Raw genomic sequence first — 25,077 nt, 5'->3', positions numbered from 1 at the left:
CTCGCCGCTTCCGCTCCGGGGAGGGGGGAGGGAGAGGCAGTGCGCAGGCGCGGCAGCCGGCCGGGCCGCGGCCCGCGGGGCGCTGGTGCCTTGCGCGTGCGCGGTGGCGGCGGCGCGGAGCCGCCAGCCCGGCGGTTGGGCGGGGCCTGAGTCCCGCCCTTCCCGTGACGGACGGCCCCGCCGGCCAATGAGGGCGCGGCGGGAGGTGGTGGCGGCGGGTCGCGGGTGCGCGGTGGCAGCAGAGCGCCGCGCCCAGGGAGTGGGACGGGCGCTGCTCCGCGCTGCGCTCCGCTCCGGGGGCTCTGCTCGGTAACCGCACGGTGCGAAGAGCCGTTGGCCTTACGCCTGCCTTCGCTGTGTGGCGTTTGGCCAGCAGAACGATTCAGCGTCCGTAATGCTGTGCCCCGCTACGGCCATGCCAACGTGGCCGGCACCTGCGTGTGGCGGGGCAGAGGGTCTGGGGGCCTCCCCTCCCGCTGCCGCGCTGCATCCCTGGGGCGGTGCGCCCGTGGGCCGCAACAGGGGCAGCCCGGAGACGTGTGAGCGTGAGGCCTGCTGCCAGGATCTAATGCACGGAGCTATTTTAAGTGACCGTCACATGCTCGGGTTGGCCATGAAGATCAGCTCGCAGCAGCTTGCTCCTGTTGCTTCAGCCTGAGTGCCAGCGTAAGCCATGGGCAGCAGGACTGCATCTCGCTGCTTTTAAACGGAACCGAACTCGGGGTTTGCAATACAGGGGCGCACTTTAAAATATTAATTTTGTATCTACCACTTCCCACACAAAAGGGAGCTCTGTGTTACAAGAGTGAACAGGAATTGGGTTGTGATGAAACACTGTAAAGTGAAATGAGACAACTGCTGATTTTTTTTTTTTTTATTATTTTCCCTAACAAATTCTGCCCTGGGTTCTTTAATTCGTGTCTGCCTCTCAAATTCCCTGAATCCCAATATACATTTGCTGCCGGAACGGTATCTCCATTACGTGGCTTCCACAAGACTTGATCAGGGTAACTTCGTGGTTTACCCTTCTGATTTTGCCCATTGGAGTTCCGCTCCTCTTTCCCCACATGCACGTCTTCACGGAGGTTACTATGCAGATTGGAACAGGATTGGATTTAAGAGCCCAGATGCTTTTCAGACTTAGGCTCGTAACCAAGGTACAGGCCTGTGCAGTCCTGCTTCATGTAACAGATTCAGGTCCAATTTCACAGCCAGCCCAAGCTATCAGTGTTGCCAAAAGAAGTATCCAGCCACGTGGCCCGTCCTTCCTTTACCCACTCTATTGTGCCAGTAGAAGTTTCTGGCACTTGTTCACTCAAAGCATCCATGCCTCTAGCTGCTCCCTTCTGCTGATCTTCCAAAAAGAACGTATTATTTCTCCCATGTGGAATGCTATAGAGAATTGCACAGTGAACTGACATTTTGCAAAAAGCTGCAAAACTAGTCTAAACTCAGTCTTTTGATTGTCCCCAGATCTGTACTCAGCTTCAAGTGCTGTGGACTGTTTCCTGACATTTATGTATCTAGTAAAGATTAGGGGAAAAATTCTCCGAAAAGAGTAATTCTCCGAAAAGAGTGAAAGAGTAGAAACATTTAACATAAGCAGGTATGTTTGAGAAACTGAATTAATGTTTCTCATGTAGTATGAGTGAGGAAAATGAATTTAAATCTCTTCCAGATCTAGTTTTGCCTTTGACGTCAGGCGTGCTGAGTGTCAGCACAGCACTCCAGGGCCAGCAGGGAGAGGGTGTCTGGGAAGGTTGTGCCAGCTGGTGGCCAGCTGAGGGTGGCATCTAGCTGTTTTAGACAGAATTTTCGTTGTGGTCACATGCAGTGTCTCTCTTTGAGGTATCAGAAGTGTTTTACATCCCTCTGGTGTAAATATTAATTTGAGCCACTCTTCCCATCAGATCTCTGCAAACAGCAGACATCAAGCAGCAGGTTGTAAGGACTATTTCTGAGACAGACTAATTGGATAACAAAACAAAACAAAACAGAGTGCCCTCAAGTATCATCTTGTACATCAGTGCTTTATCCTTCAGTTCCTCTAAACGCCAGAAGGCATCAACTCTCAGTGAGGTACTTCCTGATCCAGAGAAACAAGCTGGAACAGCTACATAGATGGGCACACTCCCACGGCAAGCAGGAACCAGCAAGAAAGAGCAGCTCTGGTGGAAGTTATGAAACATGCAGATGAAGCTAGTAACAGGAATTTGACGTGGGGGCATAGGCTGAGGCTGTTTCACATTTCTGATGGGGCTGGTTTTCTCCCATGCTGCAGAACCCAGGTTTTTAAATGTTTCTGGTTTTCATTAAGCTCAGAATGAAAAGCACACTACAGGACAGCTTATCTGAAAATCACCATGCCCCGACGGGATAAAGCGCTGCTCAAATTAGTTTTCATTATTCATATTGCTGGGGCTCCGTTTAATAATTAATGTTTTTAACTAATGACGAGACACCGAGATAAGGAAAACATTTCTGAAGAGAACATAGAACTGGACTTACTCATTTTCTAGAAATAATTTCCTTTCAGTGCATTCATCTCCTTGAACTGTCTGAATTTCCACCAATTATCAAACTAGGGTTGCGTTTGAGTTCAGGGGGCAGCTCGGAGAGTTCGTTACCACCAGTCGGGCTGTTTGCCGCCTAGCTGTCACCCGTCCGAGGTAACGCTATGTGAATATCACGGAGCGGGGCTGTCCTCATGCAGTGCGTGCCCCCCAGCCTACAGCAGCCCTCCGGTAACCCCCAACGGAGCCGTAGGAACCCATAACGGGGCGCTGAGGGCTGCGGAGCACAACCGCTGGGGACCGTTGGGGCCGTTGGGGGCCGTTGGGGGCCGTTGCGGGCGCCGCGCGCCGCCGGGCCAATGAGCCCGGGCACCTCCCTCTCACGTGCCCGCCCCCGCCCCCCCGCGGCCCCCAGGCGGCTCCGGGCCGGGCGGTGCCGGCGGGGCCCGGCGATGGCGCGCAGCGGGCGGGCGGTGGCCGCGGGGCTCGGCGCCGCCGGCAGGTACGGGGCGGGGCGGGGCGGGGGGGCCGGGGCCCTCCGAGCGCAGCGGGAGGGGCGTTGGTGCCGCCCGTGAGGAGAGGAGCCGGGCCGAGGGCGGGAGGGGCCGCAGCGGGCGGCTGCGGGGCGCCAGGGGTCTACCGCCGGCCTCGGAATCGGGGAAAATGCCCCAAAATTGCCGAAATGCGAGCAGGCATCCGGCGTAACTCTCGCTCCGCAGCGCTGTGCTCGGTCGTCTCGCTCGGGCTGTGCTTCTGAATGCGCATCCCTCGCGTTTAAATTAAGCCTTTGGGATGTAATTGCAGCGCTGAAACAGCTCAGTCCTGTGAACCAGAACCCCTGTTTTAAAAGTGCTTTGTTAGAGACGATGCGGTTCCGAACTCAGGGCAAAATCCATCAGCAGCAGCAGCAGCCAGGGTAGAGAAACTTCCTGACAGCAGGCTGCGAGCTGGCCTTGAGAATGCATCCAGGGCGAGGTACAAGAGTCCTGGTGGCCGCTGGTAGCCCTCAGCACGGTGTGCCTTCACATTGGCGCTGCCACCAGCACACAGTGTCTACCTGCTGTCACCCCGGCGGGGCCCTCACTGCGCTGAGCAGCAGGCGTCAAGGAGCGAGCCGGTAAGTTGGTCTCCTGTGCTTGTTCAGGCTGAGATGCTCACAAGGACACTTGCTGGCAAAGCTCATTTTTTGGGACTCGAACAGCTGTCCACAAAGAATGCGAATGAGATCAGCTCTCATCTCACTGACCGTTAACCAGCCATCCGATGACACCAGCTTCGTGAGAGGAACAGTTGGGGTAGCAGTAAGCCCAGCCACACGGGTGTGCTCTGACCGCTGGTTTCAGTCTTTTTATAATTCGGAGTTGGAGATACCTTTTTTTTTTCAAAATATTTTAGTCTTTGGAAATGTAACTATTAAAAATAATCACCACGTAGAGATCACGTATGCCACATGACAGCAAATGCTTCCTTTTCGGGTCGTGTAAGTCAGGTGCTACTGTGATCAGTGCCTAAATGTTCAGAGAGAAAGCAGCAAGGGACAGGAATTGGATGATGCCAGTGAGAGCAGTATGAGTGGCACTGACTGTGTTACCCTCAGAGGATAATAAAGGAGTGCTAGGCACATCTGCATTTAGGTACAGACTTGGCTTTTCTCCTGAGGCGTTCACCAGGTTCACCAAAACATGCAAGACAGTCCACCGAAGTCTCTGCTTTTGTGGTTTCTGGAGAGGTATGCTTTCCTGAACTGGGACCAGGACCAGCACATTCTTGTAGTGTCTGTTTCTCTTCAAATAAAATCTAGAGAGAGACCAAGTCCCACCAGCTTTGTTAACACTATAACCTCTCTTAACCTTCCCTTCCTTGAACGGTGGTGTAACTGCGAAAAGGACTTGATCTTAGAGCAATAACAAAGTACTTGTGGGGATTGTTTTTCAGCCCTGCACTTAAATGTGTATACATAAAAGTGCCTGAAGCAGTGTGCTGGCAGAGCATTACAGTAAGAACAAACCAACAGAAGCGTCCCGACAACTAGTTAGGACAGTGCACTATACCACAGATGGAGAAAATAATTTAGCTCTCCAGAACGAGGTCTGGTCCAAAGTTCTGAACTCTCTATGAATCAGGTTGAGGCAGCTACAAGGTTACTGGCAGGCATCCAATGTTCCTATCAAAGCCATGCTTTTCCTTAACAGTCCTGTCCGGTCCAAGTGGAAAAAAACAGACTGTGTCCGTATCCCTTGAGATACAACTCCAAATCCTTGCAGAGCTTGCTGTAGAAAGACTTACCAGAATTTGCTGTGCTAGTTTGGTGGCTAGGAAGAAGCAGCATCTATCTGTTAGCTGTGTTAAAATCAAATGATAACAAGCAAGCCTTACACCAAGTGGGAAGGTTGGTTCCATTTTTGACTGTGTAAATCCAGAAGTGCAGTCCTAATCGTTTAATTACTGACAGAAGACGGCCTAGGTTGCTTTTTAGCTTACATATGTAGAAGCGCTGACAGCAAATAGTGAAATTTTTAACTCCCCGGTGCCAGAAATCAGAACTTTTGAAGCAGCATTTTAGGCAAAATCAGTAATTCAGCATGAGTCCTATTAACCACAATGAATATTTTTTTTTAGATTTTAGTATAGGTTCAGAAACAGAGAACTGAGATGGAATCTTAGAACTATGAGCATTTCATAAAGCTAAACTGTTAAGTTTTATTTATGAAAACACTGCATCCACGGTTGTGTGTGATATTTTCAAAAGAAAGAAATGGGGATGCAATGCAGCTTCTAAAAGGACTTTCAGAATGAAACTTTCCTTATAAGAGAAGGAAGGAAGCAGAGGGATTACTGCAGAATTCTACTTCATAGCCGCAATGGGAAATTTTCTACTTTTTTGCATGTTCCAAAAGGGTAAAGTATTGTAGGGTATGCCTCGATTTTTCTGGTAAGAAAACAAAATTAAATCTGCACACTAAGTGCGTGAGTCCTGTACGTGAACTCAGGCTGCCATGAAGCCAGTGTTTAATGGGGGCCTTTGTATTTTACTCTGCCAGTTACTTGTCTCGTGACTGGGAGCTATTTTTAGTTTCTCTTAAAGGGGAAAAAAAAAGACTTTTTTTTTTTTTTAAAGTTTGCAAACACTTATGAGCCTTTGTTTTTCCATCTAAATTGGATGTTTTCTGGAATGCTGTACAACAGACTGCATCTCACCTTAATGTGTTGTGATCTATTTTGCTGATAAGAAAGGAGTCTAAAAGGCATTTTCAATGTTGCAGGCACTTGGCTTCCTGTGGTATTCTGATGACCAGAATTTCTTCGTTGCAAGTACCTGTAATGAGCCATGCCTTTTCAAGAAGTTTCTTCAACATTGCTGCACCACTAGTAAATAAAAGAAAAGAATATTCTGAAAGAAGAATTATAGGGTTTGTATAGAAAAGTGGAATGATACCTTATGCATTTACGATTTTCAACACACTAAACATTTTCAGCACTAAACATTCAAAGACTGAGTATCCCTCAAGGCACATGTCCCTGAGACTGTGCCCAGGTGGAGAGTAGAAATGAGTTTTACCTTTCAAAATTTTTAGAGATCAGGCTGTCAAACCTGAAATTGGGTATCAAAAATTTAGGAACCCCATACACCTGCTCCTTGGAAGGAAATAGCAGAAATAACCTTTTTATTCCGTGACGAAACAAAAACAACCCTGAAAGGGAAGCATGCATTATTTGTCTGGTGAAATGGGGATAAACCAAAAGGCGTGAAAACTCAATTTTCTCCCATTTCTCAAAAAGACATGCCAATGTTACACTTGCATTATGTTGTACTTCTCATTTGAGATTTACTTCTTTCTTTAAAAGAAGGAAAATAATTAGTTGTGTGGTGAAGTGTGTGCATACAAAACCTCTTTGAAACCCAGTTTGCCTTAAAACCAGTGGAAAATTTCCCATTAATTTAATGAGTTTGGGATCTGCTCTCAGCCTCTAGTCCACAATAGTATGATTTGTTCATTAGGGTTAGTATTTTTTTCATGATGGTTAATATTCGTTTATGTGATAGTTCTTAACTGCAACAGATTTCATTTAAAAGGAGCCTTTGTCCAATAATACTCACTGTTTTGCTCCTGAAAGTATTTTTTTTTTTTTTTGGGGGGGGGGAGGTCTAAGTAGCGTTCTTTTTAAGCCTTTGAAAACAGACCCCTAGTTTTGTTACACCTTTTCTTGGTAGCTGTAAGGTATGGATTAATTTGTTCTAGGAAATATCTAAAATCTACCTAAATCAAGACACAGCTGCAATGGAAAAACTACTTTTCCATTTGAAATCTAAGCATGCTTACCTAATATTGCAGAAAGTAGCATACATCTGGTTCAGCGTTCCCTAGCTTTACCGCTATATGCTGTGTAGTGTTTGTAGTGTTTTGCTTTTCTTGTGCAAAGACTTTTACCAGTTCAGTACTTTTTTTTTTTTTTTTTTTTTAATCTTAATAGAGTTGCATTTTTAACTTCCAAAAATAGTGGTAGTGTTTTCAGGTGACTGCATGTTCACCATCAAAACTGCCTGTGAAACTTATAGTATCTTAGAACCTTATAATACTGAATTCCTAGTTAAAACACCTTGTAACTGTAACATTTACATTTCTGCTTCCAGATATTCTATGCAGGAAATGTATGCAGTTGTTGCTGTTGTGGAAGATTACAAACTATTTGTGCCATGGTGTAAGAAGTCAGATATATTATCAAAGCGCTCTGGATACTGCAAAGCACAGCTAGAAATAGGATTTCCTCCTGTTTTAGAAAGGTATACATCAGTTGTTACCCTCGTGAGGCCACATTTAGTTAAGGTAATTTATTATTATTATTTTTGTAGCTGTATTATTATATTATATTAATATATTATTATTTTGTAGCTTTCCGTAACTTGTGTGTAGAAATTTAAATATTCCATGAAGCTCTTTTAAAAACAAAATTAATGCTGGAATTGCTTCCTGTGGCTCAAAACTCGTGTTGCTTTTGTTTAAAGACTATAGGTTACGTGGTGTAAATTTCAATGTGTTTTTAAAACATAAGCTGCCAAATAGGGGGGAAAAATTGCCTTTTAATTGGCTTTTGATGGAAAAAAATATTTAAAAAGTAGCCATTAATGAAGATATCTATTTGTTGTGTTTTTTTTGTTTGTATTAATTTTGTCCAAGCCTCTCTAAATGCAAAAATAATAGAGACTTAAAGGTTATCTCTTTGTAGCTTCTGATGCCTTAGCAAAATGATGTCATTATTTTTTCTTCTGACAATTCTAACCAGTTTATTTAAGAAGTTTAGGCAGAGGATCTGCTGAAGAGCCTGTTATTCAGTATATTGATGCCATGATAGAATGGTAGATTTCAAGTCCATTTCTTAGAATTAATTTGTACAGCAATTGTATTTCTACTTTCATTTTTTTTCAAGGGTAATAAAGGGAGAAATTTTAAATGAGGTCTGGATCTTCCAGCTGCTTGTTTACATTAGAGGTTCACATCTGTTTGTTAGGAACAGCTCAGAACAGACTCATAAAAACTGCCTCTCCCCCTTCATGCAATTTTGACTATCTTTTGGAACAACTAGTGACATTACAACAGTTGATTACTGGTCAAGATAATTGTTTGGGTATCCTATTTCACTATTCTTTTCTAGGCTTCCACTAACAAGACACTGCATAAAACAGAAATGGGTTTCTTAAGTACAGGGGAGGTATGAATTGGAAGGGCAATATGCAAAGTGCTTTTTTTCAAGGTAGTTATTCATTTTGGAAAGAAAAAAAAATGTCTTCCATTATTAAGAAAGCTCAACAGTTACAATGTAAAAATCTGCATTTTACATGCTGCTCTCCCTTTCTACTCTTCCCTGACAAGACTTTTTATTTTGCATAGCTATCAGTTTGGCTTACTGATTCTTATTCACTCTAATTCTCTCAAAAGAAGAATTCTGGTCTCTGAAAAGACCATGAAAGTGGTGTGGAGAACACTTTAAGTTTCCTCTTCCTAGATTTATCAGCATTTTCTCTGTTAGGATTTTTTTTCCTAAACATTTATATCATCTTCACATAACTGGAGGAACATTACCACAAGGAAATGAAACGACCATGTGTTCGGGCTATTTCACTGTCTTCAGAAATAACTCTGGGCAAAGGGAGCTTGCGTAGTGGTTTTGTATAGTGGGCTGTTGGTGGTGACAAAATGAGCATGTTTTTGTTGCTTACAGCAGCAGCGCGTGAGCCCTAGAATATCAGGCTGGTAGCAGCAGCTCTTGCTGCTGAGAAATGTCGAGTGAGTTTTGTTACTTATAAGGTTGGGAGCAAGGGGGACTCACTGGCACCTTTCCCATTCTTCCTGCCCTTTTGGCAACAATGAGAAAAGCAAGCCCAGCTCTTCAGGCTTGTCTGCTCTTCCCTCTACTCCTCCCCTTGCAGTTACAGAAGTTGGGAGGTACTGCATCCCTGCACTGGGCAAAGAAGTGGTGGTATTTTTGTGCTGATTTGTCTTTGACGTGGCTTAGCTTATCTGTGCTTTCAAACCACAAGCAAAAGCTATGTATGCTTGTGTTGACACTAAGAGCTATAAAGAAAGTTTAAAAATAGTTACAGCAATTCTCTTTAGTAACTCCAAGCCAATCAAGATGATGCATTTGCGTGATTTTTCAACTCTATGTCTTTCGGTCTTTTTCTATTTAAAATATAGCCACACAAAAATAGCTGTATGTACCAAAAGCAAAATGAATGAAAGTAAGGACCCTATTCTCAATTACGGTGTAGATATCTTTAACATTATTATGGTATTCTATGCATCATACAAGAGATCTGTTTTATGGCTAAAACCAAAGATCCTTCCCGTAACTTGATAGGGATTCAGCTACTTTGCTGTGACAGTGTGCAAATGGGATCTTTTGCTGGCTGCACTATAAAGAATTAATTTTAACTATGCTGTGACCTTCACTGTCTAACAAAATGTGCATGCTTCAGTAATACTGATTTGTCTCATGTAAGCCCCCCTGTAGCTTGACTTTTTAAACTTTCTTTTAGGCATCCTGCACAGACGGAAGGCTATTTAATCACTTGGAAACAGTGTGGCGTTTCAGCCCAGGTATCCCTGGCTATCCAAGGACATGTACATTGGATTTTTCTGTAAGTATTCCAATTAAAACCGCCACATGCTACAAATAGGGTGTATACACACACACATAAACACTACAAAATAGTTAGTTTTAGTCACTACGTTTTTGCAGTCAGTTTTACAACATGAAAACTGCTACATAGTCCTTGAGAGACAAGTCTTCTGTGAAGTGTCCACATATAGCCAAACAGTCTAGGGACTGGTATCTCTCACCATACAATTCTCTACATACTAAGATAAGCAAATACAGAGAGAGAAATACTCAACATATTTGTGGACTTTGCTATTTTCTTTAATTACCTTACAATCCACGTGCTTTTGTTATCAGAAAGTAGGTGTTTTCCCATCCATCCTGTTTGGCCTGTAGTTTAATTTTCTGACTTCTAGATTTACTATTTAATGTATTTTACATCTTCTATAATACCACTGTAACAGCTTTTAGGAGAAATGCTGTCTCTACTCTATGATGGCATATCACTGCAGTTCCAAAATACTGCATTTTAAACCCAGTATCTGGTTTAGTCCGTCATTCCTAGACAAGTTGCTTTTCTTACTGTGAGTTCTTGTTTTTCATTTTTTTCTTCCATCACTTATTTTTTCTTACATTGTATTGTGTTAAGGGTGTTGCGTTCAGCACTAAACTAATCTGGGGTTCAGAACAGGTTACAAAAGTACACAGAAATAGGTTGATCCTGTTGTCTTCTGGGATACTGTGCTTTTGAAGTCATTTTTCCAAAAAAGAGCTTTTGGAATATTTGTAAACTGGCACGACTTCCTTGGGTTAATAACTCAAGTTATTGCTGTATTGCACTTCATACAGCTCAACAATAAAAATGAATCTATAGGTACTTGAAAATACATTTCTGATGGGATTTACTGACTATGCTTACATGTTATTTGCTCATGATATTTGAATTTCTCTAGGCAAATCACGACAGTTCCTGCTACTGACTGGTAAGACAGCTTTATAGCCAAGCCATAAATCAGCTGAGAAAACTCAAATTAAGCAACTGCTTAAGCCCTATTAGCTAAATAGCAAGTTTATGAGGAAAATTGTTTGTTTGTTTGTTTGTTTTTCCTTTGCAAAGCCATATTTTGACACTTCAGGTTGAGAATTTCAGTTAAAGAGAGTCAAAACTAGACTTTAAAAGGACATTCTTAGGAAATACTATTAATACTTGATATCATTTACACCATTTTGAGGTAGCAGAAGCAAATATAGCCAGCTGAGCAGGGGGCTGGCTCACAACAGTACATACTCAGGGATTCTAACCCTTGCTCAATTTCAGCTTGCTGTGTGACTTAGCCTCTGGGCCTTCACAGATAGTAATGATAAACATTTCAAAACCAACTTCTCACTGCACAACTAAGTACTTGTGAGAGATAGGACTAATTTCAATAATGGTAGTTTGCTTTAGAAAGTGTTAGTTGAATTTTAGATGATGCTGGTTTCCTCAGCCTACTGCATTACTGATCTGCCAGCCTGGTGGTACATTATATATACGCTGAACTTTAATAAGACATTTAGTTTCAGTTGCATTTCAGCTCTTAAGTGATTTAACACATAGATTTAAGCACAACATATTGCTATCTGCAAGCTTCATAAAAACATCTCAGGTTCTCACATAGTTACTGAACATGATGTAACATTTACGATCCCTGCTTTGCAGAGCTCAACATGCTATAAATGTCATCTCAGACTTTGAAAAGGCACATTAATTTTTACTGATGCTTGAGATCACGTGCAAATGAAGCTACAGCTGGCTTACATTTCACATTAATTCTATACTACTATTCCAGCAATTAACATGCAATACTCTTAAACAATTTGAGATAATACGCATTTGTTTCATTTGGCATTTCATCTGCTGATTTTTCAGGTATGATGTAAGTACTTAAATCTCAATCCAAAAGACATGCAGTAACAGGAACGATAGAAGGGCAGAAGAAATGCAAGCTGTTTCTTTTCCCGACAGCTTTGTAATCATTTCTGGAACTTGCAGAAGGCAAAACTAAATCCAATACCATAGCCTTAGGGTAATGTTCTTAAACTAGACCAAAGGCCAGTACAGCACAAAGTATATTTGAAGGCTATTTGACATAAAAGTGACCTTGCTGTTGTCATCAATTTTTCTTTTAGGTGGTGGAAAGAGAAAGCAAACTCCCTGTGCTCCTGCCCTAACTGTTAACTACTACAGTAGCTTCAGTGTAATTATTAAACTGAAGGATCCAGTAACTGAAAGGGAATGTGCAAATCAGTTTGAGCACTGCAGTAGGAGGCACAAGGACTTGGTACAGAGGACTTATCCGAGACAGTTGTATTCTAAAACTGACTGCCCATGTCAGGACAGCAAAGGTAGAGGGCAGGAGATGTCTAGGAAGGAGAAAGAGCAAAGGCAAATTATAAGCTTCAGTCTGTAAATTAGCATTGTTTGAACATATTGTTAACTACATCTACCTAGATGGAAAAACTAATATAAAATGTTGTTACCTAATAAGCAACTATTTCAAGCTGCCTTTAAACCACTCTTGGGTTTGCTTCATGTTACCTGTAAATCTGCTGTCTTGCTATGCAGGATTTTCTTCAAAATTTTGCCCTTCAAGGGAATTTTATGTGCAGAGCAACTTAGTTACCATTGTTGGTTTGTAGTTTTTCACTACCCTAAATCTTTTAGGTATGTTTTGTGACATGTCATTTAAGTAACATACAGTTGGTTTAGATAAATGGGACTGATTACATAAGAGAATTGAACAAAAACATTCTTCTGATTGAAGAGAATAAGAAAACAGTCCTCTGACTGAAGAATAAGGCTTTTCTTTACATACAAGCTCATCTATTGTTTTATCTGTTCTTTCTTCTGCAACCTACTTGCAGCTTAACTGGAGATTCTTTAATGAAGTTATCTCTAACAGCATTTTATTACAATAGTAAATACAAGACAAAATCTTCTCTGTTTTAACAGATTTCTTTTGAATTTCGTTCACTTCTACACTCACAACTTGCTACGCTGTTTTTTGATGAAGTAGTCAAGCAGATGGTCACTGCCTTTGAAAGAAGAGCATCCAAACTCCATGGCCCAGAAACAAGCATACCTCGGGAGTTAATGCTTCATGAAGTTCATCAAACGTAATGGGGAAAATTTCAACAACCTCCATTATAAACTTGTTTGTACACTCTGTACAAGAGGTGGCATGCTCCTTTTTGGGGCATCTATTTCATATCTGAGCTTTATATGTAATTTTATACTGTACAAATCACGCACATGTTCAGCTAGATCAATGTAGTCTATTCAAGCTGCTATCAAGTGCAATTCAAAGTGTTATCAGTAACAGACAATTGGCATCTACTGTTACACAAGATAACTCAGGCTGCCGTTTATTAACCTGCCAGTTTCTGTAATCACAGTGTAAGCTCTGCCTTACAAAACAAGCTAACGTTCTTTTCAGTGTTGTAATATATTAACTCAAGTTTAAGTTATTAGTAGCATGAATGTAATTTACCAGCATCACCTCAGTCAGCTCAGGCCAAGTGAAGGGAGATTCTGACATTTTAGCCTTAGGGAGTAGAGTAGTGTGTCCAACATCAACTAGCAGGTGCTTTTGATCCACATCGATGACAAGGATTAACTCAGGAGTCGCCAACTGCTGTTGAATTCTGACCAGCAACTGTTATAGAAAAAAAAAAAAAAAAAGCAGCCTTAACACTGAGTTTTCATAATAGGTACCTATAGTGCCAAGTACAGCACTTTCAGCTATATCCAGTGGTTCTTAGCTGTCTGGGCTCCAGTGTTGTATTTACAGTACATTTGGAAGGCTGAATTTGCCCACCTGCCCCTGTTTCACTGTTAGGCATTGTATTGAGGTTATGCTACATAAATCTCAGCTAGTGCAAACATAGTTCCCAGTTCAAAACACAGTAAACGTCAGCTCAGCGAGCATGACAGCACGGAGGCATCATAGAATCATAGAGGGAAAAAAAAATCATCTTCTGTACCACATTGCTGTGGAAGGAGGGAATGAGCTGTCCTCCACTTAGCACAGCATAAATATATCCAAGGCCACTGGTCATTCAGTAACGTGCAATATAGAGCTAGATCTTAGTTGTCTCCTTTCAGTACTTAGCTTCCATTTATGTATCAGTGCAGCGAGATGGTATCAACTATCTTGAGCTGATTTTCAGTAGTTCTGTTCCTTAGATTATTACTCTTTCCTGTCTCCAAAGAAACCTAAGTGAATAAGGTTGGAATAAATTTAGTCTCCTCCCTATGCACCTTCTTAAATTACAGAAGGTCATGATGGAATTAGGTGAAGCTTCAGGTGCATTTCATAGCTGAAGCCAGTCTGCTCTTCCAAAGCATCTGAATTCATGTGGTTACTACAGAATAGGTGGCAACATACTACATAACGTACTAAGTTTCAGGATATAGACTGCCCTGCAGCAGTTTCAGAGCATTTATACACTGTCCCAGAAAAAGCAATTAAAAATTCATACAGGATGTGTGAAAGATGGTTCATAGTTATAGACAGCTAGATTAAGTGGTCAGTTTTAAAGCACCTAGGAAGTTGCGAAACAATTTTATGTACTGAAACAATGAAAGAACAACATACGTGAGTTTGGGAACACCATTACTTGGAAGTGTTTGCAAAATGGAGTTGGGAAGCAGAGAGAAAAGATGTTAGTGTTACTAGCCGTGTCAAGTCAGGAAACAGTAGGTGGCATTCAAAGCTGTCTAAGTATGAAACCACATCTACTGCTGACAATTTAAACATAATTCGGAAGGCTGGAAGACTGTAAGGCTCAAACCACAGAGATAACTACATAATATACCCAAGCAATAAATAGTATTTAAGAAGCTCAGAAGCGTTTCTTAGCTAAGACAACTTACCTGTTTCATACCCTCAGGGCACTTGCCCTCCCACAGTACTGTGAAAGAGTCAGTCAGCCTGTTCCAGCATGTGCAACGAGCAATATGAAAAGGGCAAAATAAAGTCACTGCGCGTGCCTTGTTTTCACAGCATTGTTTAATATTGCAAAGAACTGTTGTGGCAGCTCAGCTTAGATACTTCTTACCAAAATTTAAGTCACTCATATTTCCGATTAACATTTTTGACAGAGGAATGTTTCTTGGAGAGTAATGTCCTCCAGTTTTTCCAAGCGTAAGAGTCAGATTTCTATTAAATCTTAGAAGCGGGCTATCAAGCTTCTCCCAGAACTGTGGCTTGGTGTACAGATGAATAAGGTGATACATTTCATACTTTTTGAGCAGATTGTTTTATTACATAAAGGTCACATAAGTGTATATTTGTCTACTTTGTACACAATTGTCTAGTCTCACGCACAGTGGCTTCCAAGTTCTTCCTAGTACTGGCAAGCACCAATAAATTCTGAAACAGAATATCAAGTGCCTTAATTAAGTTTAAATCAGGACCTTGGTAGATGGATCTTGCACCCAGTTATCAGGAATGTACAAATGTCTTTATTCAAAAAATACAAAATAAATTATCTGTAGGCATGGACAATGACTGTAAACAATTACGTGTGTTAAATGAAATCCAGTAACTGATGGTTACAGTGATTCTTTTAAAACACCAGCCTCACTTCAGTCACTATCCATCCTCTTGCACTGACATCTGAAGTTTTTAAGTCAGAACTGTCAGTCTGAAACAGCAGAGTTCATGATGCATCAGTATCCCAGGAATTAGAACATGCCACCGCCCATTCCTCCACCCATCCCACCCATTCCTCCCATTGCCGGCTCCTTTTCTTCTTTAGGAACTTCAGTCACTACTGCTTCTGCTGTTGATAAGAGAGAAGCAACACCTGCAGCATCCATCAGAGCTGTTCTCACGACCTGAAGATAAGAAAGAAATAACTTAGTACCTGTCTTCTATCCTGTGATGAGGGAAGAAGGAAAGCTAAGACTATTCCAGGTTACCTTTGTTGGGTCTATGATTCCTTTTTCTACCATATTTACAAAATCCCCAAGCATTGCATCATAGCCAACTTCTGATGGACTCTGCAGTATTTTTTCAACTATTAATGATCCTTCAACACCCGCATTCTTTGCGATAGTCATTGCTGGAATTTTCAATGTTCTCTTTATTATTTCAATGCCTGTAAGGAAAAAGATATTTAGCATCACATACCACATACACTCCTGTTGCCAAGGCACAGATTTATGTGCTGGAGATTAACACAGGAAGATCAAACCATCTGAGGAAGAACATGAGCTTTTTTTTTTTTTTTTTTTTTAATTACTACCAGGGAAATAAAGTTCCTGACTGTTTGACCTTTGTCAACAAGTGAAATCACTGTGAGGTATTCGCAGAAGTTTTACAAGTAGTACTATTTTATTAATTTATATTATTATTTTGAACATGCATAAAGCCATCTTCCATTTTATTTGCCACAATGTCTTCAGCATTTTTAAAATTTAAGTTATGGTTGTAACAGTCAACTCAGTTCTTCCCTTCATGGCTTCTCAGTTGTTGGCAGAGGATACTGCTGCTTTGTTTTTATTGGCTCTTTCACATCCAAGTTAGGGATGCAATGAAAGCTCCTTCCTACTGTAAAGCAGACACTGCCATACTGAAGGGATGTGAGGTTCGTAAGATCAAGTAACTAAACTCACTGAAAACAGCCTGTATTTAATCCCATAAAGGACAGATAACGTCTATTCATAATACTTCTACACATTGGAAATTTACCTACCAATTTTCTGATCTTCGTTGGCCGGAGTTAAAGCGTCTAATGCTGGAATGCAGCGAAGCAGTGCACAGCCACCACCTGGAACAATGCCCTCCTCTACAGCAGCGCGGGTCGCATTTAGGGCATCGGTAACTCTGTCTTTCTTCTCATTTACTTCAACATCACTCGTCCCGCCAACCTGCAAGCAAGCCACATGTCAAGGTCTGCGTGAGGAGCCTGGCTAGGAGAGCACTGCTACAGAATTACTGCCACAAAATGGAATAGCTCTTAAGGCCTAAGTGTAGCACTGCAATAAGCCAAATTCCTTATCTGAATCAGTTGGTAAGATTATGAGAGAAGTAAACAGTAGTAACTTAGACCAGCAATAAAGGACCGATAAAGGAAGTCCATTATCACTTATGTATCACTTCCTGTCTCACAAGTGACTAGAGAAGGCATTAGTGGAAGACAGATTTGAAAAAAAAAAACAACTCTTTAATAAATTAGTATGTTTTACTCCTAAGAAGTTTCAGTTCTCACCTTCAATACTGCTACGCCATCAGAGAGTTTGGCCAACCGTTCATTCAGCTTCTCTTTTTCATATTCACTGGTAGTAACTTCTAGCTGTTCAATGATTTCTTGAATACGTTTTTCAATTTGAGCCTTTTCACCCTTCCCCTTTAGGAGCATGGTATCATCTTTTGTCACAATGACCTCTCCAACTTTACCGAAGTCGTGGGGCTGAATATCTTCTACATTTAGGTTCAAACCTTCTTCTCCAAACACCTGAAACGAAATGGAAAGTTAGAATTGACAGCTTCACCATACGTGAAATCACTATTTATGACAGATGAACACATACAGCAGTGTGACAGTACAAAGACACCATACTACTGCAGCTAAGCGGAAAGAAGCTCCTCCCTTCTCCTAACACAGGCCAGGCAAGCAGGTGCCTCACAAACTGGCCCTCACTGTGAGAGAATTGCAAGCTTTTAATTCGTGACTAATATAACTCATTGATTTAACATGGCTGGATGGTTGTGTTACAGCTTCATCCTTGCATTTCAGGAAGTTAAAGATACTGGCAAAAAAAAAAAAAAAAAGTTAACTTTAAATGGGTTTGCTGGTTTTGTTAGTACTGTTTATGCTAAATGAAGCACGAGATATCAGTTTCAACAACCAGCTTTGGATCCCAGTGTTATGCTATGATTTTGAAGCACACATGAAAAAAGCTGTACAAATGAACACTATCAAGTATATCAGCTATTCTGAATCTGAGGGACTAAAACTCAACATTAGCATGAAGTAAGACGACATCCTCCAGTCTATTCCAAACATTTAATAGAACTGTATTTGTTGACTCAGGTCTGAGCACTTATGAGACCACCAGTTTTCTAAGAAGGCCAGTAAGCTTTGCTATTTCTCTCAAAGAGTTTCCTTCATGTTCCTTCTTAACAAAATAGAACGCTGCAGGGATATTCTGCATGTGACTTGAGTCAGTGAAAACAACTATTACTCATGGTTGGTTAGAGCTGTATTATTACACAACCATGTCTAATGATAATTGCTAAGTCCAACCACTAGAGTTACTGTTATATTTCTCAAGAAACAGCCCACAATACAGCCAATACTAGCTATGGACCTAAAACTAAGTTCTTTACAGCATTAGCATTCCTTAGAGGAAAAAGCCAATTAGAACATCATTACTTACAGCACCACCTGTAGCAATTGCCATATCCTTAAGCTGGTTTTTCCTGTTGTCACCAAAACCTGGCGCTTTGACAGCAACAACCTGAAGACCAACCTTCAATCTGAACAAAAGAATTCAATGAGTAACATGTCAAATGCTTTCAGAGAAAACGTTTAGTTATTAGAACACATTTTGGTACAATTCTACCAGTCAAGCAAACAGGGACTTTCATGAACTGAGCTCTAGTTGCTAAAACAAGTAGCTAGAAAACCACTGAAATTCTGTCCCAACCAACGTGAAGCACGGCTACAGGAGTTGTTGTTTCTTTAGTAGTGGTAAGATTCAAACACATATATTTATATGCATTCCTTTAAAAGGATGAAAACACGGGAAAAAACAGTATTTGTTATTTTAAGTCTAGAAGTATGAATTTTAAACCTTACCTGTTCAAGACTAGAGTGCTGAGGGCTTCTCCATCAACATCTTCAGCAATAATAACCAAAGGCTTGCGGTGACTATTGGCAATTTCAAGAGCTGGGACTATAGACTGTACACTAGAAATTTTCTTTTCACTGATTAAAACATAAGCATCCTGGAATTCACATTTCTGCCCTGCAGAAACAATATGCAGTATATATGAACAATCTGATTTAATAAAAAAAAATACACCATGCATTCTCTAAAATTTAGGCAGCAACTTTGGAGCTATGTTGTACTGAGTGCATTAAAAAAGAAAGATTTTCTTCAAGACTCCACTGTCTGAAGCACAGCAGCGCCAGCTTGATGATAGCACAGACACCGTTCATGCTAAACAGAAAAGGGGTGTTGGTGGGGCATGCAGTTAAAAAGAGTCCAAGTTTTTACCAGGAGGTTTAAGTTTCTGATGGGGAAGGATCCCACTGTCCTGTTACTACGGTGCGTAGCATAACAAAGCCTTTATAATAGGCACCATTATTTTCAACTTCTAGAGATCCATTGTAAGGTACTTCACTTGCATTTTTGTCAACTCACCTTTGGCTGTATTAATAAAATAAGGAGAGATGTAGCCTCTGTCGAATTTCATACCTTCAATGATTTCTAATTCATCATTTAGAGTTTTTCCATCCTGTTTAGATGCAAGAAAACCAACATTAAAAACCCCTTATTTACTACCAAAAGATCAAGTATATTTTTAGCACGCTATGCACAACAGAATGAAAGCCTCTACATGAGGCATCTGATTCACATGCTCTCCTCCCTCAAAAGAAAAAAGATTTTAAGAACACTGGGAACAGCGATACCACCCTGAACTAAGAGACCGAAGGAATTAGAGGTAGCATTGTACAAGAGCAGCAGAAGCTATAACATGTGCAACAAAAGCCAGCCCTAGCTGGAAAAGGGACAGTCATTTTGCACTTAATGCGTGAGCTGGGTAACTCTTACCTTGACAGTTATTACACCTTTTCGTCCAACCTTTTTCATCGCGTCAGAGATTATATTACCGATTTCCTGATCTCCATTTGCTGATATTGTGGCAACCTAGAACAGTAAACCACTTAAATTCATTTCACAATAAAAGTGTTTGGTTTCCTTACTAAAAGGACAACAAAAAACATTTTCTGTTCTAATACTGCTTGACAAGATATGGCAGCTGACCAGCACATCAACACCAGAACTACGTTACAACAGCAAACAGCTTTTGAACAGCTCAGGCACAGGGCTGTATCCCACATGCTGAGCACAGACAGGTCATCTGCATCTGCAGCCCCACGAAGAAACAAGCCCTGAAAGCCTATGCACCCACATCAATGTGAGCCTCCCACAGCAGATCCAAAAGACCTCTGGAAATCTGCCATCACCTCCTATCCACAAATACATCTTTGGTCTCTTCAGTTTTTCCCAAGTAAGCAAATTTATGTTTTATGACCCCATTTTGGGATCAAACTGGATGAGGAAAACTGCCTACTGCCGAACTAACAACAAGCTAAACGTAGAATACTGGGTGATTTAAGTAACTCAAAAAAATGAAGGTGTTACCATGAAGGTTGTTCAGTGAAACATATTCCAGATCTTTACATGTAAAGACAAATACTCCATTGTCACACCACAGAATGGCTAAGGTTGGAAGGGACCTTAAACACCCGGTTCCAACCCCCTGCTATGGGCAGGCACGCCAGCCACTAGATCAGGTTGCTCAGGGCCTCACCCAACCTCATCTTGAACACCTTCCAGGGATAAGGCATCCACAAAATATACTCCCCAACCCAGCTCAACTGAACCTGACTTCACAGAACTTGAGGGTTTTGTTGTTGTTGTTGTTTTTTACCTGTGCAATTTCTTCTGGAGTTGTAACTGGTTTAGACAGCTTCTTCAGTTCAGCTATGATAGCATCAACTGCAAGCATCACCCCTGAAGATGAACAGGATACTTGTCAGTGATCAAAAAATTTATACAGCACAGAAAAAGTTTCCAATCCAAGAAGCCCACATTGCAAAAGTTCATTAAATTTGTATGTTCAAAACCAAGTGACTGATAGCTCATGTATACTTAGCAATAATCTTTTAGTGTGACATGCTTTGAGTCATGATCAAAAGTTATTTACACAGCACCAGTAAATTCGTACACTAAGCAGAAATTAATTAAATGCAAAAATGGATTTAAATAGCTTGCCTGTGACAAATGACATTTTTTTTATTTGTTAGGCAATGCACGAAAAAATATTTAGAAAAAAAGCCAGTGATTAAACTTTAAAAGCAATTAAAACATTACCTCTCCTGATTTCCACTGGATTAGCTCCTTTGCTGATCTTCTCGAAGCCTTCCTTGGCAATAGCACGTGCAAGTACCGTTGCAGTAGTGGTGCCATCTCCTGCTTCTTCATTTGTGTTGTTGGCAACATCTTGAACTAACCTGGCTCCGATATTTTTGTATTTGTCTTTCAAGTCAATTGCCTTTGCTACTGTCACACCATCTTTTGTCACTTTGGGACTTCCCCAGCTTTGTTCAATGATAACTGTCCTTCCCTAGGGAGATAAAGAACAAATTTTAAATGAAAGCCATGCAACTACACAGCACATTACTGCAACGCTTTGACTGCAAATGAAAATCCTCTTGAGCAACCACAGATGAACAAAAGTATCACTTTGCATACATCTTTCAGTTAGGATTTTTCACAAGTACATACACTTCCCAAGTTTGGCAAAACTGGAAAAATGGTTGGACAGTTTTATATTTTTACAGAAGGAAGCTTTCAGTGAATCCCCCAGCCATGATGGTTAACATCATAGACTCAAAGTCTGAAATTAAAATAAGACTGGCCTTACAATAAATAAATTCAAAAAAAATTTGCTGAGATTCACTTTAACATATTTTCCCCTAAAATTAACAAAAATACATTAACATAAAATTCTGCAAAACTTCCTTCAAATCACAATAAAAAGCATGATTGAGAAACAGCAATAGAAAGCTCGATTTTTTGCATGGTCTGGAAAAGAGTTCTCTTGCAAACCTTATCAGTGGTTAGCAAATGGAACTGAAAACAACATATAAATGTATTCAAATGTGTTGCATTAACTTCTCAGAAATACCCTGCCCTTGCATTCATCTAGAAAGCTGGAATTTCCTAAACAATATACGAAGTTGATGCGGAACATTATGGTCTGTGCAGGGAACACAGGGTAGATGCACCCTCTCACAAAGTTCCCTAGATGAATTCAGTAGCTGCCCCAGTCAATCATGCTCTTGAGTTTTAGCAGGAAAGAGCAGAAATGGAAGCAGCCACTTCTCACCCACTGCTGCCCTAAAGTTCTTCCTAAAGCTATTCTGCCAGCTGGAGCAGTTGGAAAAAGGAAAGGGAGATCCAAGGCCCCAGCTCACCCCAGTCACTCCCAGCTGATCCCTCACTTGGCCTGTCAGGCCCAACTCAGAGCTGTGCACGCTGGCTCCTGCAGAGGCACCGCTGCAGCTGACCACATGCCAGTGTGGCTCTGGCTCAGAGCAGAGCCTGAATGGCAAGCCAAGCTATCTAAGGATTTGGACATTGCATGCTGCCACTATGGTGCACCGTGTTCTCGCTTGCACAGTGCCTACTCACATCTGCCTCAATGATTTAACCAACCTTGGACTGCTGCCATGGAAGAGACTATAGTACAGCTAGCCCTAGAAGCTACAGAAAAAAGAAATGTTGAGCTTTAGTTACTAACTTTGAACTCATGAGAGTTTGCATATTGCTCGTTTTGTCCTATAAAACAATCATGGCAAATTATTACTTCCCATGATTTCTTACTGCTACTTCATTTGACCTGCACTATTCAAAATCTAAAAGTGGTTCAAGAAAAAGAAAACTTTGGTGGACACTGATACTGATAAGCTCTTCTTCATATAGTCCCTCCTCATTTTGCTTAATTTTTCTTCTATGCTTTGTCTTGTTCTTATTCCAAAGGTAGGTACGAGGTGCGTGGCAGAACATCTGCTTCTATCCCATCACATTAACCAGCCTACACTCCAAGAGATGCTTTGTGTTTCTGAACCAATGAATGCCAGCTGTAAATACGGCCGCATTTTGAATGGTCCTGCATATCAAGAACCACAATGACAAAGCAACTGGCCAATTGGCAGCAGTATCAGAAGATTGTGTAAGACTGTAAACCAGTTTCTTTAAATACAGAACAGTTCAAAAGGAAAGTTTCCTCACATGTGTGGTAGCAATTCTTGCTGGAGGCTGAACCACGTGTTACAGAACAACCACTAAATCTCTGTAAACACACAGAGAACAGCGAATAAAAGTGGCAATGCTGGAACCATAAGATTGCATAAAGTTGCATCAGGAACTTTCGTTTAACCAGTACATTAAAATCATGCTTAGACGTTCACAACATAGCCTGAGACAAAAACAAATTAAATCAGTTGAGTGCACTGCAACTTTGTTCCCTTCTGCAGAACTGTGCTTATGGGAAGCAGATGTAGTTTGCTGACGTGACTGTTCCTTAACCTTCACCTTGCTCAGCTTATAGCATTTCTGTCTTTGAGTAAAGCCGGTTAGGCTCCAAAAATGTGCAAAGAATAATTTCAGAGAGGCCAAGCAGCCTTGACAAGATCTACCATGCACACGCCGTTATCGTATGTGCTGAACCTCCTACCTTCATTTCATTTCATCTGCTTTATTTCAAATCTATCTTTATCATTGCAAAGTTGTACTTAAAGTTGGCAAACTAGAAGCTTCTAAGAGCTAAACCATGCCTCTGTTAATAGCTTCCACAAGTCTTCTGAGATATAGTGAGCCTACTTTAGAGGTGGGACAAAACAGTCACTATGTTAATCCCATCAAGAAGTTCAAGTGATTCAATGTAACTTATCAAAAAGCCTCAAAAGCTGCAGAACTGCAGCTTGCAGGTACTTCACCACTCTCCCACCCACCCCACTAACACCCAGTCACTACCACCTAGTGACCAGGCCCAAAATTCCAAAGAAACCATTACAGACACGCTACTTGAAACAGATATTCCTACGAGCTTGAAGAAAATCAATACCTCTTCCCTAAAAAGGAGCCTTGTTTCAAGCCTTACTGCATGCTGTATGACTATGCAAAATGTAACAGCTAGCTTTCAAATCAGCAAAAACTTGCAGGGAATCAGACTACAATTTGCCCTACAGGCAAGGTAAAATGAAGGCCACTACCATGAATTTTCACTTAAGCTGGTAACATTTACCAGTCAACTGAAAACTCAACATTATGCTTTTAGTATTTTTACTTTGTTACTTCTAGAAGGCAAAATGATACAAAACGCATTTCCTATTTCAAAGAAATAGAACTAATTTAACTACTTACAGGGTGAGTTGGGTTAATTATCTACTACATCGCTACAGGCTTCCAAATGAGCCAAAGTAACCAATCCTGCATGCCCCCTTGCCCTATTTTATTTCAAACCGTTCCCAGACACGAACAGCACCTTCCACAGTGCTCAGATCCATCTTGCTTTGCGCCCGCGGGGAGGTGACTGAATGAGAATATGGCTGCCTGCAGCTGCCTGCCCATGCCCCTGCAGCTCCGTTACAGGCACACGGATGGGAATAACACAGCTCCACCTAGGAAAAACTGCTCTCTATCCTTCTGTTTTCAGCCAGACCAAAGCGTTAACGCAAAATAAATCTTCGCTTACCTTTGGCCCCATGGTGACTGCTACAGCGTCTGCTAGGAGGTCCACTCCCTGGAGCATGAGGGCTCTGGCGTCTGCCCCGAACTTCACATCCTTGGCGTACGCTCGCGTTAGGTGGGGGGCGAGCGCTCTGGACACTGGCCTCATCTGACGGAGCACTGCGGGTAAACGGAGCATGGCTGGAAAACGGAAAAATAAAGTGAAGTAAAGTTAAATTAAACTAAAAAAGGCGATGGGCGTCAGGTTTAGCGCAGCCAGCTGCCAGCCGGGAAGCAGAGCAGGAGCCCACCCGGCGCTCAGGGCCCCGCCGCCCGGCAGGACACGCGCCGCAAGGTCAAGCGCCGCTCGCCCCCTGCCGCCGGCCGGGCCGCGCTGCACGGCCGCGGGGCCGGGAGCCCCGGGAGCCCCGTGGGCAGCAGCACAGCCCCGCCGACACCCCCACACCCCCCCGGCCCTACCCCCAGCCCCGTCCCGGAGCCGCCGCCAGGCCGCACACACGCGGCTGCTCCCCCCTCCCCCACCCCCTCCCCCTCCCGCCCCATAACGGCCGCCCGGCGCGCGCCCCCTCAGGCCGTTAACGGTCGCCCCGAGAGCAGCCGGGGCCGTGCGCAGCCCCCGGCCCCCCCCCAGCCCCGCGGGCCGCGTCCCGGCCCTCACCGGCGGGGCCGTGCGGGGCCGGGGCCGGGGCAGGCGTGCGGCGTGCGGGCGGTGTGCGCGCGGCGCGGGGCGGGCGGCGCTGGGCTCCCGCTGCCTCGGCCCCGCCCCTCGCCAGGCGGGCCCCGCGCGGCCGGGCCCGGGAACCTGCATGGGCCCGCCCCGGCCCCGCGCGCGCCGCTGCCTCAGGGGCCCCGCGGCGCCCCGCGCATGCGCGCCGCCCGCCCGGCGCGGCGAGTGCAGGTTGCGGGGCCCGGCGCTTCCAGAACGTT

The 25,077-nt window shown here is 42.6% G+C and overlaps 2 protein-coding genes across 2 annotated transcripts; one reads left to right on the top strand and one right to left on the bottom strand.

Moving 5' to 3' along the window:
- Positions 1 to 2,911: 2,911 nt before the first annotated feature.
- Positions 2,912 to 14,953, top strand: COQ10B (coenzyme Q10B). The gene is made up of 5 exons (XM_084288894.1): positions 2,912 to 3,015; positions 5,777 to 5,923; positions 7,147 to 7,339; positions 9,550 to 9,651; positions 12,604 to 14,953. Exons 1-5 carry the CDS (start codon positions 2,966 to 2,968, stop codon positions 12,769 to 12,771), a joined length of 660 nt encoding a protein of 219 aa, XP_084145020.1. The 5' UTR covers positions 2,912 to 2,965; the 3' UTR covers positions 12,772 to 14,953.
- A 141-nt stretch (positions 14,954 to 15,094) lies between these two features.
- Positions 15,095 to 24,931, bottom strand: HSPD1 (heat shock protein family D (Hsp60) member 1). The gene is made up of 12 exons (XM_084288893.1): positions 24,809 to 24,931; positions 24,155 to 24,330; positions 20,767 to 21,019; positions 20,324 to 20,406; positions 19,441 to 19,536; positions 19,030 to 19,123; positions 18,462 to 18,630; positions 18,040 to 18,139; positions 16,869 to 17,114; positions 16,353 to 16,527; positions 15,577 to 15,755; positions 15,095 to 15,492 (listed from the first exon to the last, which is right to left on the bottom strand). Exons 2-12 carry the CDS (start codon positions 24,326 to 24,328, stop codon positions 15,340 to 15,342), a joined length of 1,722 nt encoding a protein of 573 aa, XP_084145019.1. The 5' UTR covers positions 24,329 to 24,330; positions 24,809 to 24,931; the 3' UTR covers positions 15,095 to 15,339.
- Between the last annotated feature and the right edge of the window lie 146 nt (positions 24,932 to 25,077).

This window comes from Netta rufina (genome assembly GCF_964035555.1).
Source record: "Netta rufina genome assembly, chromosome: 6".
Lineage (NCBI taxonomy): Eukaryota > Metazoa > Chordata > Aves > Anseriformes > Anatidae > Netta > Netta rufina.
This window is presented reverse-complemented; position numbering and strand designations above follow the sequence as displayed.

What these genes read in the sequence shown, in the direction of transcription:
- HSPD1 (XM_084288893.1), bottom strand. Translation starts at nt 24,328, where the DNA reads ATGCTCCGTTTACCCGCAGTGCTCCGTCAGATGAGGCCAGTGTCCAGA. An exon ending in CTCCAGAAGAAATTGCACAG is followed by an intron (nt 19,537 to 20,323) that starts GTAAAAAACAAC and finishes TTACTGTTCTAG; the next exon opens with GTTGCCACAATATCAGCAAA. An exon ending in AGCACTCTAGTCTTGAACAG is followed by an intron (nt 18,140 to 18,461) that starts GTAAGGTTTAAA and finishes TCTTTTGTTCAG; the next exon opens with ATTGAAGGTTGGTCTTCAGG.
- COQ10B (XM_084288894.1), top strand. Translation starts at nt 2,966, where the DNA reads ATGGCGCGCAGCGGGCGGGCGGTGGCCGCGGGGCTCGGCGCCGCCGGC. An exon ending in TGAGGCCACATTTAGTTAAG is followed by an intron (nt 7,340 to 9,549) that starts GTAATTTATTAT and finishes ACTTTCTTTTAG; the next exon opens with GCATCCTGCACAGACGGAAG. An exon ending in CATGTACATTGGATTTTTCT is followed by an intron (nt 9,652 to 12,603) that starts GTAAGTATTCCA and finishes CTGTTTTAACAG; the next exon opens with ATTTCTTTTGAATTTCGTTC.